The 14,797-nt window shown below is 43.5% G+C and overlaps 1 protein-coding gene across 15 annotated transcripts in view; it reads left to right on the forward strand.

Annotated features, from left to right (window-relative positions):
- Positions 1-14,131, forward strand: part of RGS8 (regulator of G protein signaling 8) — a 221,617-nt gene extending 207,486 nt beyond the window's left edge. For all 15 annotated transcript variants that reach the window (XM_072648451.1, XM_072648444.1, XM_072648452.1 and 12 more), the window contains 2 exons: positions 5,538-5,704; positions 8,152-14,131. In XM_072648451.1, the coding sequence (XP_072504552.1) occupies positions 5,538-5,704; positions 8,152-8,334 (350 nt within the window). In that variant the 3' untranslated portion in view covers positions 8,335-14,131. The remainder of the gene's footprint in view (positions 1-5,537; positions 5,705-8,151) is intronic.
- Positions 14,132-14,797: the final 666 nt, after the last annotated feature.

A 14,797-nucleotide genomic window follows, 5' to 3' on the forward strand; every position in this document is an offset into this window, starting at 1 on the left:
GGGTATAGAGGACAAGTGGTACAAAGGTGAGCAGTTAGGAAAGCTATGTTCAGGAATAGTAATTAGGTTAAGTGTTATTTGGAGAATTCTTGATTTCTTGTCAGGTTCAATTCAGGTATTACCTTTTGATCCCTCCTCTCCCCCCCAGTTAATGCTTCCATTTACCTCATTAATTTGTCTGGAGACTACTTCTATGTTCTCAATAGAATATATGCTCTCTGAGAGCAGGGATTGCTCCGGTTTTTGTCTTTCTGCAGAACTTATTATAGTGATTTGCACACAGTAGGTGCATAATAGCAACAATTAACACATAACAATATGTGTTAATTATGTGTTATTAACACATAACAATAGTTATGTGCCTACTACATAATGGGCACTGTATTAAGTGCTTTTCAAATACTATCTTCTTTGATTTCTCACAACAACTCTGGGAGGTAGATATTATTATTTTCCCCATTTTACAGATGAGGATGCAAACAGAAGTGAAGTGACTTGCCCTGGCTCATCCATCTTGGAAGAGTCTGAAGTTAAAGTTGAACTCCAAACTCAGTACTCGATTGAATTTAATGAAATGTAGTTTCTGCCTAGAATAAGTCAAGTCAACAGACAATGATTAAATGCTTTCTAGGTGCCAGGAGTTGTTCTGGAGAAACATATTGTTGCCACTGGAGAGACTATGGAAAATTCTGGGGTTGAATTTATCTGAATGCTTAGAGAATTTTGACAAGGTTTCTTAAGACTTTTTGGCTTCATATTTAGCTAAACTCTCTGTGCAATGTTTAGAAAATGTGACTACTGTAGTTATAGCCATCTTGAGACCTGGACGAGTTTTTGGTGAATTGAGGCAATTTCCTAAGTAATAGAAATTATCTGGCTATTTGGATAATTGCCTCAATTCTCTGACTTCATCATGCACAGAAGAGGTAGCATCTAATAAGCACCAGGTTTACTGTTTCTGGGATTGTTGATAGTTTCCTGTGTTTTGGATTACAGCAGGTAATACTTAATCCTTGCCATCCCAACTATTCACTGCCATTTTGCAGATGGGGATAACCTAAGGAATAGGGAGAGTAAATGGTTTCCTGGAATTGTTCCAGGAATAGAGGAAGGAGCAGAACTGTGATTTTCTCCCAGTTGCTCTAATCTGCAGCTATCCTTTTTGGCTACAAGCCTGGTGTTACTCTATCTGACTTGAAGAGAGTATGAGTAGATGGCCTATCTGATGCAAAGGGGGAGGGAGGGGAATATGGCCCAACTCTTTGAAAAACGCTACAAAGATTGGAGGGGCAGCCAGGTGGTGCAGTGGATAGAGCACCAGTGCAGGAGTCAGGAGGACCTGAGTTCAAATCTCACCTCAGACACTTGACACTCACTAGCTGTGTGACCTTGGGCAAGTCACTTAACCCCAATAGCCTTATCCTGGGTCATCTCCAGTCATCCTGATGGATATCTGGTCCCTGGATTCAGATGGCTCTGGAGGAGAAGTAAGGCTGGTGACCTGCACAGCCCTCCCTCACTCAAAACAAAGTCAAGGGCAAATCATGTCATTATTTCTCTGATGGCATGGTCTTCTTCAGCAAGGAAGGACAAACACACACAAAGATTGGAAGTTGTCATGTAAGGCAAAGCCAGAGTCAATGACTCCTAATCTTAAGAACATGTTTTCCATTCCTGTTGAGTGCCAGTCCTAATAAATCAGAGCCGGAGAATGGCCCCTGTCCTTGCCTCTCTCTAGCATTCCCACCAACATACCTTGCCGAGCTCTGCGGGGAACTAGGTTTCTGTTAAACCAGGTGTCTTCAAGAGGTCCACAAGCCCCCTTAAATTCATCACCACTAAGCTATACTGAGTTCTTATTTTCAAATGAAATCATTCTATAAAGGACCTAACGCTGTGTCAGTTGCAGAACATATAGTATGCTTTAGGGGACAGAATTTCCCCTTGGGCTGCCTCAGGTGAGGTCTTTGAGCAAAGGCTAGGTGATTACTTGTCCAGTAGGTGATAAAGGCCATTCTTATTCAGGTATAGGCTGGATCAGATGACCTCTGAGGTATCTTTTAACTTTGAGTTTCTGTGAAAAAATTGAGGAACAGAGGGTTTACAAGCAAGTGCTGACCTGAGACAGAATTGGAGTTTTGAAAAGACAGTGGCCAAAGAAGACTTCAGGAAGGGAGCAAGTAGGATTTGACTGAAGAGTCGGTGGGATCTGGATAGGTAGAGAGGATCTAACAAGGGTGGGGAAGAAGAATAACAGAATGAATAAAGGTACAAAGGCGTGATTGAATATTCCATGTGTGCCAAACACAATGAGAATGGAGGCTACCTACTGGGCTGCTTTGAGAAATAAAGTGGGGTCCTTTGATGAAGAGTCTTGAATGTTAGACATAAGAGTTTGGATATGATAGCACATGGAATCCTTGGGGCTCAATTAAAATGATATTTAAGGAAGATTATGTATATAGGACTGATTAGATGGGAGAGAGGTAGACATAAGGGAATCCAAAATAATAATGATAATGATAGCTAATATTTCTAAAGCACTTACTATGTGCCCAGTATTGTGCTAAGCACTTTACAAACATTATTTTATTTAATCCTAACAACAGCCATGTAAGATAGTTGCTCTTATTAGCCCTATTTTACAGTTGAGGAAACTGAGGCAGACAGGGTTACATAGCTAGTAAGAGTCTGAGGCAGAATTGAAACACAGGTCTTCTAACTCCAGGCCCAGCAGTTGATTGACTGCACTTTCTTCACCCTTGGCTGAAATCCCATCTTGTGGCTGGAATATGGAAGCCATAAGGGCCATCAGCTAGAAGCCACCTTTCTACCCAATGTAGTAGCATGATCAATTTTTTTTATTGATTAAGCAACCAAATAGGGGAGGTGGGGATGGAGACAGACTCAACTCAATAATGAGTCATTCATAACCAGAAGCAGAGAGAGGATACCTGCCTATGTTTGAATTTCTGCATGGTCCCCTAGAGATAAGCAGAGACAGGCATGCTCAAAGGTAAGAGGGGAAGGGAAAGGTAGAGTGAGTGGGGAGTGGACTTTTTACCTTGAAAATGGAGAGGAAGGGATGAATTTCAGAATGGAAAAAAAGAATCTACAGGACTTGAGAACTGTTTAGCAATGGAAGAGAATGTGGATCAAGTCAAGGATAGTTTGTATGATGGACCTGTGTGTCAGGACACCAGGGTTCTAATCCCAGTTCTTGGGCCATGCAGACTGTGTCAGCTCTCTGGGCCTTGGTGTAATAGGTGGGTGTTGTTGGACTGGGTGAGCTCTGAGGTTGCTGTCAGCAGTGAAACGTGATTATAAGAATAGTTTGTAAGTGACAGGAGTAGGGGAAAATGAGGTGACTGGTAGAAACTATATAATTTACTTCCAACCTTCCTGCCCCTTCTACACTCAGGCACCACAGCCCTGTGCCAGCTTTGACAACACCACCCTTCCAATGCCCATGAATCTCTGGCTGAATAGATCCTAAGAGTCTGTACGCTTATAATGGCAGGGCCAGTTTCCAGTTAGAACTGGTTCTAGGTATGTGCAATTCTGCTTAAGCTTCACATAAGAACACTTTCTAATCTATTACGTGCTATATAAATGTAGGTTCCCATCATTACTCTACTTTATCATAATGCTTTCATGATTATCCTTAGGAATTGTGGGAAATGTGAAAAGACCATTGGATTTGAGATATCAGGACATAGCTTTGAATGGGTCCTACTACTTCTGTGACCTTGGACAGGTCACCTAGTCTCTCAGGGTCTTAGTTTCCTCACTTTAAAATGAGGGAGTTGGGCAAGATTGCTTCTAAGGTGCCTTATAGTTTTGAGTTTATGAGATCATTTTTCTCCCCCACAAAAAGCTTATGAGGTATATAGGAACATGTTCAGATATTTTTAAAAGTATAGAGTGGATCTTGTCCTCTTCCTTCCATAGTTCTATGGGTGGTACTGACTCACCAAGCATTTATTTTGCCTCCTATGTGCCAGGCGACAGGGATACAAGTATAATAAATGAAACAATCTCTACTCACAAAGAACTTTAAATTTTTTTAAATTTAAATTTCAATATTATCCCAGTAGACTGGGTAAAATATCAGGGATCAGTGAGCTTGTTTGAGGTGGGTGGGAGGTTTCTTCTATTTGATGATAACCCATTGTCTTTGACACTAAGAGGTCAAGTGTTGTTGTCGTTTGTCATTTGTTCTCAGAGAGGACCATGACCTCAAGGAGGTAATGCCATGATATGCAAGTGAACTGGATTTAAGTGAGGCAGGGCTATGCAAAATCACCAGCCTCATTTTCTTCTCTGGAGTTGTCCACAGTCTATACAAGTTTGTGCCTGAGACAGGACATGGATCCAAGTCTTCATGACCCCAAGGCTGACCCTCTCTTCACTGTGCCATTCCTTTCCTCAGGAATCATGAGTAAATCATGAGTAAATTATGGTTTGTTGATTATGTTGCTGTTTGATACAACATGTGCCGCAATAATATTATAGTTTTTCTGAGAGGTGACAAGTAAGGGAGACACTCCAAATGAAAAGTAGAAATAGGAGTAAAGTGTGGGGTGAGAAGGGGACTTTTTTTTTGCCTACTGTACATAATCTTCTAGTATAGTGTCCTTCACACATGCACTATCGAGGAAGATAATAATACTTAGCTACTTTTAGTGAGAATGCTCTTTTTTTTTTTACCCATAATCATGAGGGGTTCATACTGTACCATCCACATGCTCTCCCTGTTCCCCTAAGAGCTGACCATACACTTTTGTAGGATGACTGTTGAAGGTTGGGCATCTGTGGGTGGCCTTGGAACAGAGTGGGGCTAAATGGCTATATTGAGAATGACTCTATGACCTTGCCTTTCTGAACATCAGGTTTTCACCAGCTGAACCAAATAGATAAAGGGCAAAGGTTGTTAGGGGATAGATAGCCAGGAGCTATTATCCACTGCAGTTAACCCAGCTATCCCTTGAGCTACAACTGTTATAGTAATTAATTACTCCCTTGGGTCATTCACTGATTTGGGAGTTAGAGCTACGAAGTAGATACATTTCTGGACATATGCACATACGTTGTGCACATATATATATATATGTGTGTGTATATATATATATATATATATATATATACACATAATGCACATACAAGTGCATTTCTGGGTTCTAGGTCTATGGAAACCTTTAGAACATAGATTTTTAACGTGTGTGTGTGTGTGTCTGTGTGTGTGTATGTATGTAATGGACCCCTTTGGCAGTCTGATGAAACCAATGGACTTCTCAGAATAATTTCTTTTAAAATGCATAAAATAAAATACATAGGATTACAAAGTCAATAATATTTAAATGTAGCTTTCAAAATATTAAAAAGAACTCAAGATCCCTCAGATCGAGAACTCCTATTTTAGAGAGCAGAGAAGAGATTGGACATCTAGAACTATGTCTACCTTTAGGTATGATTCCTCTTTCTTCCTCTATAGTACTTTGGTCTAACTTCTCTTTTTTCCCCCTCTGTCATGACAGATGGAGTGGCGGCATTCCGTGCTTTTCTGAAGACCGAGTTCAGTGAGGAGAACTTGGAATTCTGGCTAGCCTGTGAGGAGTTCAAGAAGACTCGATCAACCACCAAGCTGGTTTCCAAGGCCCACAGGATCTTTGAGGAGTTTGTAGATGTTCAGGCCCCTCGAGAGGTATGTTAGTGGTGAGCACTGTCCTCTTGGCTCTATGTGGTGGAGTAGGCCAGCATTTTTCTCTCTTAGAGTCTTGTTCCAAGGAGGAATCCATTTCTCCTGAATTGAGCCTCATCAGCTTCATCTAATTATAACTGCTGCTAATCACTAGGGCAGTAACTATGGTGGCAAAGGCTTAGAAATTCAAGAAGAGGAGCAAGAGGTAGATAGGTTGATAAATAGATAGATAGATAAAGCAATTATTAAATCCTTACTGCAGACACTGTGCTAAGCATTGGGCATATAAATACATGCAATCAAGATAGTCTTGCCTCAAGGAACATACATTCTAAAGGAGGTAGACAACCACTTAAAAGGAAGCTGGAAAAGGGGAATGGCACATGGAGGGCTAGACCTGAGCAAGAGAAGGCCAAAAGTGGTCAGTCAAATACCAAGGTGGTTCCAAAGAGTGGAGGTCAATTTTCTCTTCAGGAGGAAGTGGAGAAGATGGCTCCAGTAGATTGCAGTAGGAATATGTTAAGTGATCTGGTAGGTGGTGATATCTGGAAAGAACTATACTGGTGCAGGACTCTTGCTACCTGGCAAACCAAAAGGGACTATTTCAAGTTTCAGATGGGATTCCTTAGGGAGAAGGGAGGGGAGCCTGGGAGAATTAAATCATTGAGTGTGGGAGGAAAGGGAGGAAGTAAACCTTCATTAAGCACATACTGTATAATAGGTACTGTGCTAAGGGCTTTACAAATATCATCTCATTTTTGATGCATGGTGGAGTTATAACCCTGGAGACTATAATCTGTCTCAGACATCTTGTTACCCATTTAAATATAAATGTGTACACATGCTCATGCATTTTGTTTGGGCACATCGGTCACTTCCCAACAAGCACCCTTCCTTCACAATGCCTTGCTATAAAACAGAGTTAAGAAAAACCATGTAATAGAGTAGGACGATTACCATTTGGTAACCCAAAGGAAAGCTATGTGCTTAAATTCTGATAGTTTGTTCCCTTGTGGTCAATAGGTATGGTGTTCCTCTTTCTTCTCTGCATCAGATCTTGCCATGTTTCTTTGAGTTCTTCATACCATTGATTATTGTGCAGAAATATTCTACTATGCTTACAGTAGAGGCAGTGTGGCATAGGGAATAGAAAACTGGCCTCTGAGCCGGAAAGACGTGTTCAGATTCTACTACTGCTACATACTGGTTGGGTGATCTTGGGGAAGTTATTTAAAATCGCAGGCTCTAGGAAATTCACTAAGACTGTAAGTTGTAGGGGCAGCTAGGTAGGGGGCACAGTAAATAGAGCTTCAGACCTAGAGTCAGGAAGACCTGAGTTCAAATTCAGCCTCAGACACCTGGGCAAGTCATTTAACCCTGTTTGCCTTAGTTCCTTATCTATAAAATGGACTGGAGAAGGGAATGGAAAACCACTCCAGCATCTTTGCTAAGAAAACCTCCAGTGGGGTCACAGAGTTGGACACGATTGAACCACAAAAGTAAATTGCAGGGAATACACCTGCTTGCATTGGTAGAGGGAATTTCCTTACAAGGAGCTCTCCTTACCAATTAAGTCACTGGCCCCGTTCTTATCCCTATCCTATTATGTAATTCTCAATTTGGAAGGGATGTTCCAAAATTCTTGTGGTATTTTAATGGAGGTTAAAAAGTGGGAGCCCAGCAAGCACAGAAAGGGGGACCTGTAGGGGGAAAAAGGGATCTTCATCAGACCTGGTTATTTTGCAGTTAAGAAAGGATAAGGGGCCTGTTTCCAAAAAGTCTGCTGGAGGCCTCAGAAGTAAAAACTTGCCATTGAATTGAATTTATTTTGGAAAGAACTCTAGGGAGGAGTCGAGTGCTTTGAGTTCTAACCCTAGTCCCACTAGGAATGTTGCATCGCATATTAGACCTGAAGGGACCTTAGAAATAACCTAATTCAATTCCTCCTCAGTTGATAATTACTCATGTCTGAACAAATCACTGCATTCTTTGTTCTTCCCTTTCTTCAACTGTCAAGTGGGGATAACTTCCCTTTTTACCTCAGGGGATAAAGATTGAACCCAATCACCTCTGTGAAAGTGTTTTGACAAGCAGAGAGCTTTACAGAGGTACAGCAAGGTATAGCGGTTGGAAGTTTGAAGCCAGGAAAACCTGGGTTCAATCCTGCCTCCAACACATACCAAGTATGGGCAATTATCAGTACCCCAGGCACGGGTCTGGATTTCTTTCTTCTAACTGGACCCGCTCCTCCCATCCCCCCTTCTCCCACATGCTGACACCTAAACAAAACAAAATAAGAGCCAAGAAGAGTAGAGACCTTCTAGACAAATGCAAATATAACTTGTTTATTGTAATTAATGTTAGCACAAAAACCTAGCAAATTCAAGACAAGCCCCCAACCACCAGGCATCTAGCTCCTTTGTAACCTTGCTTTTTCTTTATGTCTCCAGGTGAACATAGACTTCCAAACTCGGGAAGAAACCAGGAAGAACATGCAGGAACCTTCCTTAACGTGCTTTGACCAAGCCCAGGGGAAAGTGCACAGCCTCATGGAGAAAGACTCTTACCCCCGGTTCCTGAGGTCCAAAATGTACTTAGATCTTCTGACTCAAAGCCAAAGGAGGCTCAGTTAGAGCTGAGATGGGGACCCATGGAAATTACAGCCTTCCCCCTCCCCTCAGCGGCCAAGACCATATTCCAACGTGAACTGTCATCAGTGTTTAAACGCAGTGGAATTTGGGGTGGGAGGCTGGGGGTATGAGGAAGAGAGGAAGTGGGGCTACTTCCAATGGGTGCCCCAGCCACCGGGTTGAGAACTTTTATTCCTTTTGCCTGGTTGTGTTTGTGTGTTGGCTAGTGGTAGCTCCTCACAGCTGTTACCCTTCTCTGGGTCAGCAAATGACCCTTCATAATGCCTTGGGTCATTTCTGCTGAGAAGGCAGGTTTGCTATGCTGGGCTAATATGTAAATAATGCAAAAGCAATTCACTTCCCTCTCCCTTTTACCCCTGCCACCACATTTTATTCTCTGACTTATTAGTCCCATACCTTTGAGAGGAAAGAGGAGAAGAATGACCATGGGTCTCTCTGATATGATTTGCAGTTTAGAAACTGTTGCTAGTCCTGGGTGTTTGGACCTCATTGCACTAGAAAGGAGGTCCCCAAGAATCCCAGGTTAAGCAAGTCTACCAGTTAACAGAGATGGAAAGTAATGAACATTTATTAAGCGCCTACTCTGTGTCAGGCACTGTGCTAAGCGCTTTACATTACTATCTCATTTGATAATATCTCATTTTATATATACATATATGTATATCGTTTGATTTCAGATGGGACTGAGTTAGTGGAGTCAACTATTTTTTTCATTTCTTATGGGCCACCATTTAGTGGGGAAAGAATAGGGGTGAGAAGCTGGAGCCATGGGGACAAGCTGTAGTCACTGCCCATCCTAAATTAGGAGATTGACAGACTCCCTATGTAGCATTCTCCCTATATAGCTATCTACCTAATGGGAGATAGAGTTCATGGCCATGGTCACAGCTATTTTCTGTTCATAGGGAAGCAGAGGGTTCTCTCTTTGAGTGTATTTTCTAAGTGTGATCCCTTGGTAGAGGGGGGTCATCTGTGGTGAGTGGCGCGTTTGGCTATGGACAGGGAGGAAGATGCAGTGCAGAAGACCAGTCTTCATGTTCGTTCAGCCATTTCCCAGAGGTGGAATGACCAACAGAGAAACAGCAATGAGCTTTCACTCAGTGGACAACTTTCTAACCTGTCTGCCCCATTCCTCTGTGACATGAGACGTCACTGGACTGGCCTCCTAGGATAGCTCAGCGGAGCAAGAAGAAAATGCCAACTCTCAGCATGCCTACTGCAGGTCCCATTGTCCTTGATGCCAGTCTCCAAAGGGAGGACGTGGAATTATGATGGGAAAAGTAGACACCAGAGTCACAATCTCGTCTGTGTAGTCTTGGGAGATCTCACTAAAGCAACTACTATTCTAAAGATCCAACAGCTTCACCATTTGGTGATGATCCTGGTATTGAAAATGGAATCTAGGGTGGTTAAGAAAATGAGCATACTGGATTGGGAGTCAAATGGGACTGTGTGTCAGAGAGCTTTACCCACTAAAGATTGTTCTTGGAAGTGTGCCTGGAAGTTCTTTCTGGGAGGATGTGTGAGGAACTGGCATCTAGTCTCAGCTATCTGGAGTTAAACTGATTTGGGCACAGATTTGTAACCTTCAAGTCAGGTGCTTGGTCCATGGGTAGGATCCCAGGGTAGATTGTTCTGGGAGATTAGGGTAGGGAGCTGTTGGAATGATCCTATTTGAGAGGTGACTTCCTAGTGCAGTGGAATGAGTGCTGTCCTAGAGTCTAAAAACCTGGGTTCTAGTCTCTTTTCTGTCACAAATTTACTATGGGACATAGTAATTTCACTTCCTCTGGATATCGGTTTCCTTATATGTAAAATGAGCAGAGTTGGGGGTAGGTAGGAGGGCTTAAAGCCTCACTAAAGTCCCTTCCAGGTCTGAAATTCTAGGGATTTGGTTCTCTGTGGTGTCCTCCAGGCTCCAAGATTCTAGGCTTTTGAGGGATGCCATTGGGATTGCTCCAAAAAAGAATATTACGAAGAGGAATGGAGTTTGGCACCTGAGCTCTGAGGGCTGGTGATGCTCAGGAACCGAACACAAGCACACCTCCTGCCTCTTGGGGGTGGGTGGGTGGTGGGAATGGCACCTTCCCTATTTAAGTGTATTTTCAGATAGTGTCCACATTGCATTCTGTCTCCCTGCCTGTGGATAGGGGCAGTCTCTGGTTATTCTCATTGTTGTCGTCATGGGTCCTTGCACCGCCAAGGGTGTGTTTCTCTGTGTATGGTGTCGTTGTTGTTGTCAGTGTGTCTATATGCAATAGCATCATAGAGTTTGGGGAGAGGGGGGCAGGTTCTCCCCATCTCTTTGGGTCTGTAACCAGGAAGTCTCTAAGAGTTCCATTCCCAAGAACTCTGGAGCCTGGAAATGGATGCTTCTAAGTAGATCAGGCAGTTCCTCCCCTTCCTTCCACCTCCCACCCCAATTCCAATCCTCCCTCCTTCCTGAACCAACAGGAAACCAATTTCAGCTGAAGCTGCCAGAATGAATTTAATGAGGTTGCTCTTTTTAACACAGGGTAAATACTTTAAATCATTGTTTACATAGGACATTTGCATCTATGGCCAGCTATCCTGCCAAATTTCAGGCACATCTGAATGGAAACAACACATATTTCTGAAGAGTCCAAGCAAAATTTAAAGGATCTGGTTACCACTTACCTGAATGGTGGAGCAGTGGATGTGGAAAGGTGGGGAGGGTGAGAGGAATCTAAAAAACAAAACAAAACCGGTCTGTGTCTTCAAATTAGACTTTCCATCTTCTTCCAATGATTGGGATGAGGGCTGCAGATGGGGGTGGTGCCTTGGCAGGTTAGCCACTTCCTCCCCCACAAGAGGGAGGTGTGAAGGACCAAGCCTTGGGATTTTGAGGCTTGCAGCTAAGGGAGGTTGTATGTGGGTGGGTGTGTCCCTTAGTGTATAATAGGTATATTTATAGTGCTGGGTATCATGTGTGTGACAGCTGAGAGTATCAGATTATAGGGGTGAGGCCCTGTCTCCATAGGATAGACCCCTTATGTCCTGATTCTCCCCAGAGGTTCAGAGTTGTCTTTCCTCCTGCCCTCTCTGGGCACTTTGGTTAAGCCAAACCCAGATAATTTTTATTATTATTATCTGTAAAGAAACAAAGAAAAATGTTTACAGCATCAAAAGCAATATCCAAACATACCTCACTCCTGTCCCCTTGTCTCTCCCTTCCCTGCCACCCTCCGTTCCCTATTCCCTTCCCTCCTTTTTCCTCCTCATTCCTGTCATCCATCACCTGCCTCACCTGTCCCTCGACACGAGGAATGGTTTCTTCCATGCAAGTTCTTCCTTTCCTTGCAGCGCTGCTGAAACTTCTGCTATTGTCTGCCTTCTAGGCACGGTGCTGAGATCTGCACAGAGGATGGAAGAAAAGCCAGAGCAAGATGGGCAGCACTGATATTTCCTAATCACCTTCTTCCTTTTTGGCCTTTGGGGTTGCCTTGATGTTTGCTGCTGCCCTGGGCAAGCGAAAAATAAGAACAAAACCAAACCATAGCCCATCCAATGGAAGCTTCTTCCACCTCTCCATTATGGAATGGGCGTCCCTTCCTCATTGGCACTGGGGGAGCAAGGAAAGTCTCTCTAAAGGGTGGGGGGCAGAACTGGGCTATTGAAAAGAGGGCTAGAGATTGGCAAGGACCAATTGGCATGAGAACCCAAACAAGGGATGAGTGTAGGTAGGATCCAGAATTCTAAAAAAGACAATTTTCTTATCCCCTGAATTCTATTCAATCGGATAAGCATTTATGGAAACACTATGTGCCAGTTGTACTCCCTGCCAGAAATATGGAAACAAAGGTGAAAACAGGTCTTGCCTTGAAGGAGATTATCCCTACTGCCCTGTCCTAAACTTAACTGTCCTGGCTAGCTGCTTGTAACTCCTCACCAGTCCACCTTGCTCCCTCAGGCTAATTTACCTGTGGATGGTCCAAGCCTCATGTACTGTCTTGGCTGGCGAATGTGCTGAATGGTGAAGAGAGAGATGCAAGGAGGGTAAAGCCTTCCTGATCCTTTTATCGTAATGCTTTCTCCTGACTCACCTGCCTTGTGGATAGTTGGGACGTTGTCTTATTTTAGCTGCCAGACAAAAGACTTGGACATTTCTTTGTTCCAGCCTTTGGGTTGGGCTGTGCCCATGACCTCAAGACCCTACTATAAGGTTAGGTGAGAACTCAGGTAGATGAGTGAGGCATGTTTTGATAGTGGTTCTAGTGAGAAGAATCTCACCATTCTCCCTGGGGATATCACATGCTGTGTCTCTCATGTTTTTCTAGCTACCTTTGGGGACAGCTTCTTGGTGGCTTTGCCAGTTCTGTCAGCTGCAAGCCACTTTCCACTCGAGTTTGTCTATTTTTAAATCAGGGTGAAGTGAGGCAAATTGCCCCTTGAGTTTTGTCCACTGGAGAGGCAGCCATACAGTTCCCAGCTAATTTTACTCTCTGGTGCTCTCCATAGAATTTGCTGCTCCAGATTAAACCAAAGCTGTGAAATTGATGCCTTCCCAGGCCATAGAAGGCCCAGCACTGGAGGGGTAATCTATAGTCCTTCAGTGGGACTTCTTGCTTTGGCTGTGCCCTTTGTTGGACTGACTCATCCTAGGCAGTCCTACAGTCTGGAAGCTGTTAGCTCTAGGCTCTAGGCTCTGGAGAAGATTAGATTGTGGTGAGGGGGAGAAGGATGAGTTTGATTTTCCTAGGAGCTGGGAGAAGTGAGTGGAAAAGGTTAGGAGGGAGAGAGGTGGAATGGAAGGAGCAGAGAAGACACAGTTCATGATCTTTTTCTCTTTCTTTTCCTTTTTCTTCCTCCCTCTCTTTCTCTCTCTTTTCCTTCCTTCCTTCCTTCCTTCCTTCCTTCCTTCCTTCCTTCCTTCCTTCCTTCCTTCCTTCCTTCCTTCCTTCCTTCCTTCCTTCCTTCTCTTCTCTTTCCTTGTCTCCTCTTTCTCTCATCTTCTCTTTATCTTCCTCCCTCTCTCTCTTCTCTCCTGCTGTTTCTGAAACAGAGCTAGCTTTAGTAGGGTCCCCCACAATAAGAAGGGGAAACAAATGAGCAGGGTATTGAAAAGTCTGAACCCCCTTTCTCTAGCACCCTGTGTCCCAGAACCTTTTTATTCATATCTATGCTCCCTTGTAAGCAAGGCTGGAAAAAGATTTTGGGTTGTCTATTCTATGAAGTGTTTAAATCTGCCAAGTGTCATCCTTCCTTGAATCTGTGGCTCTCAATAGTATTAAAAAGCAGAGAGGGCAGACTCACCACTGGCATTAAGAGGGTATATAATTTGGTGTCTGAATAAAGAGGAATTCAAATGTGGAGATCTCTGTCTTCCTACCCTTGTGACTTCTGAGAACTCCCCATGATAGTGTAGTAGGCGAAGAAGGGAGATAACTGGGACTCCTAGTTTAGGGATAAACAATTTTCTTATTGGGCTCCTGACCTAAACAAGCTTAGGGTCTGAATTTTCCCCACAGCCTATTCCCATCTTGCTTCTTCTTGCCTCTTGCTCCTTGGGTTCCTTCCCCTTCTTCCAGGTGCAGAGAAGGTTGGTTGGGTTTGGAGTGTACACCAGCCCCTTTGGCACTTCATGCCCTGTGAATATACTTAATGTACCTAACAGATCTATAGCAGCTCATCTGCCATGTAAGTTGCTTGGCTGGTGGAGTCCTCACTGAGTTGTTTCATTACTGTGTAAAGTGGAATACTGTCATTCACCTTTACTATAAACAATGCTGTGAGAACATAATAAACTCCAATTGAACAACCCACTGGTACGGATCTTTTTTGGGTCCACGTGGCTCACTGGCTGACTCTGTGGTGAACCTCTTCAGGTAGCATGTGGACTCCCATGGTGATAGCACGTGCTGGGACTCTGGAGGGGACTTGGGCAGATGGGTCTTTAGGGAAAGAACATGGGCTGGGTTGAGGTAGCACATGTCTGCAATCCCTGCTACCCGGGAGGCTGAGACTGGTGGATCTGGAGCTTGGGAGCTCTGAGCTGCAGTGATCTAAAAGCCCATCAAGTGTATATACTAAGTTCACACGAATATGATGAGCTCTGAGAATGAGGGAGGGGAGGAGAACTAGGCTATTTAAGGAGATACAAACCATCCCAGGTTGGAAATAGTGCAGATCCAAGTTAGTTCACATTCATATCAGAATACGGGTAGGCCACGAGTAGCTCCTATACTTCTAGTCTAGGTGAGATAGAAAGACAGTGTCTAAAAAAACCAAAATGATATAGTCATATATAAATTAGATTTCAATAGTTTTGGGAGGGGGTGGGGTAGAAGTAGCAGTGATGGGCAAAAACTCATTGCTTAAAGATGGGGAGGGAAGAATATTTGTATATTTATTTTCCATTGGAGAGCTAAATGGTATGGTTGATTTCATTTGTGGATAGGTCTTACTTTGGCATAGTTATCCCAAA

Source organism: Notamacropus eugenii, chromosome 2, assembly GCF_028372415.1.
Source record: "Notamacropus eugenii isolate mMacEug1 chromosome 2, mMacEug1.pri_v2, whole genome shotgun sequence".
Taxonomy (NCBI): Eukaryota; Metazoa; Chordata; class Mammalia; order Diprotodontia; family Macropodidae; genus Notamacropus; species Notamacropus eugenii.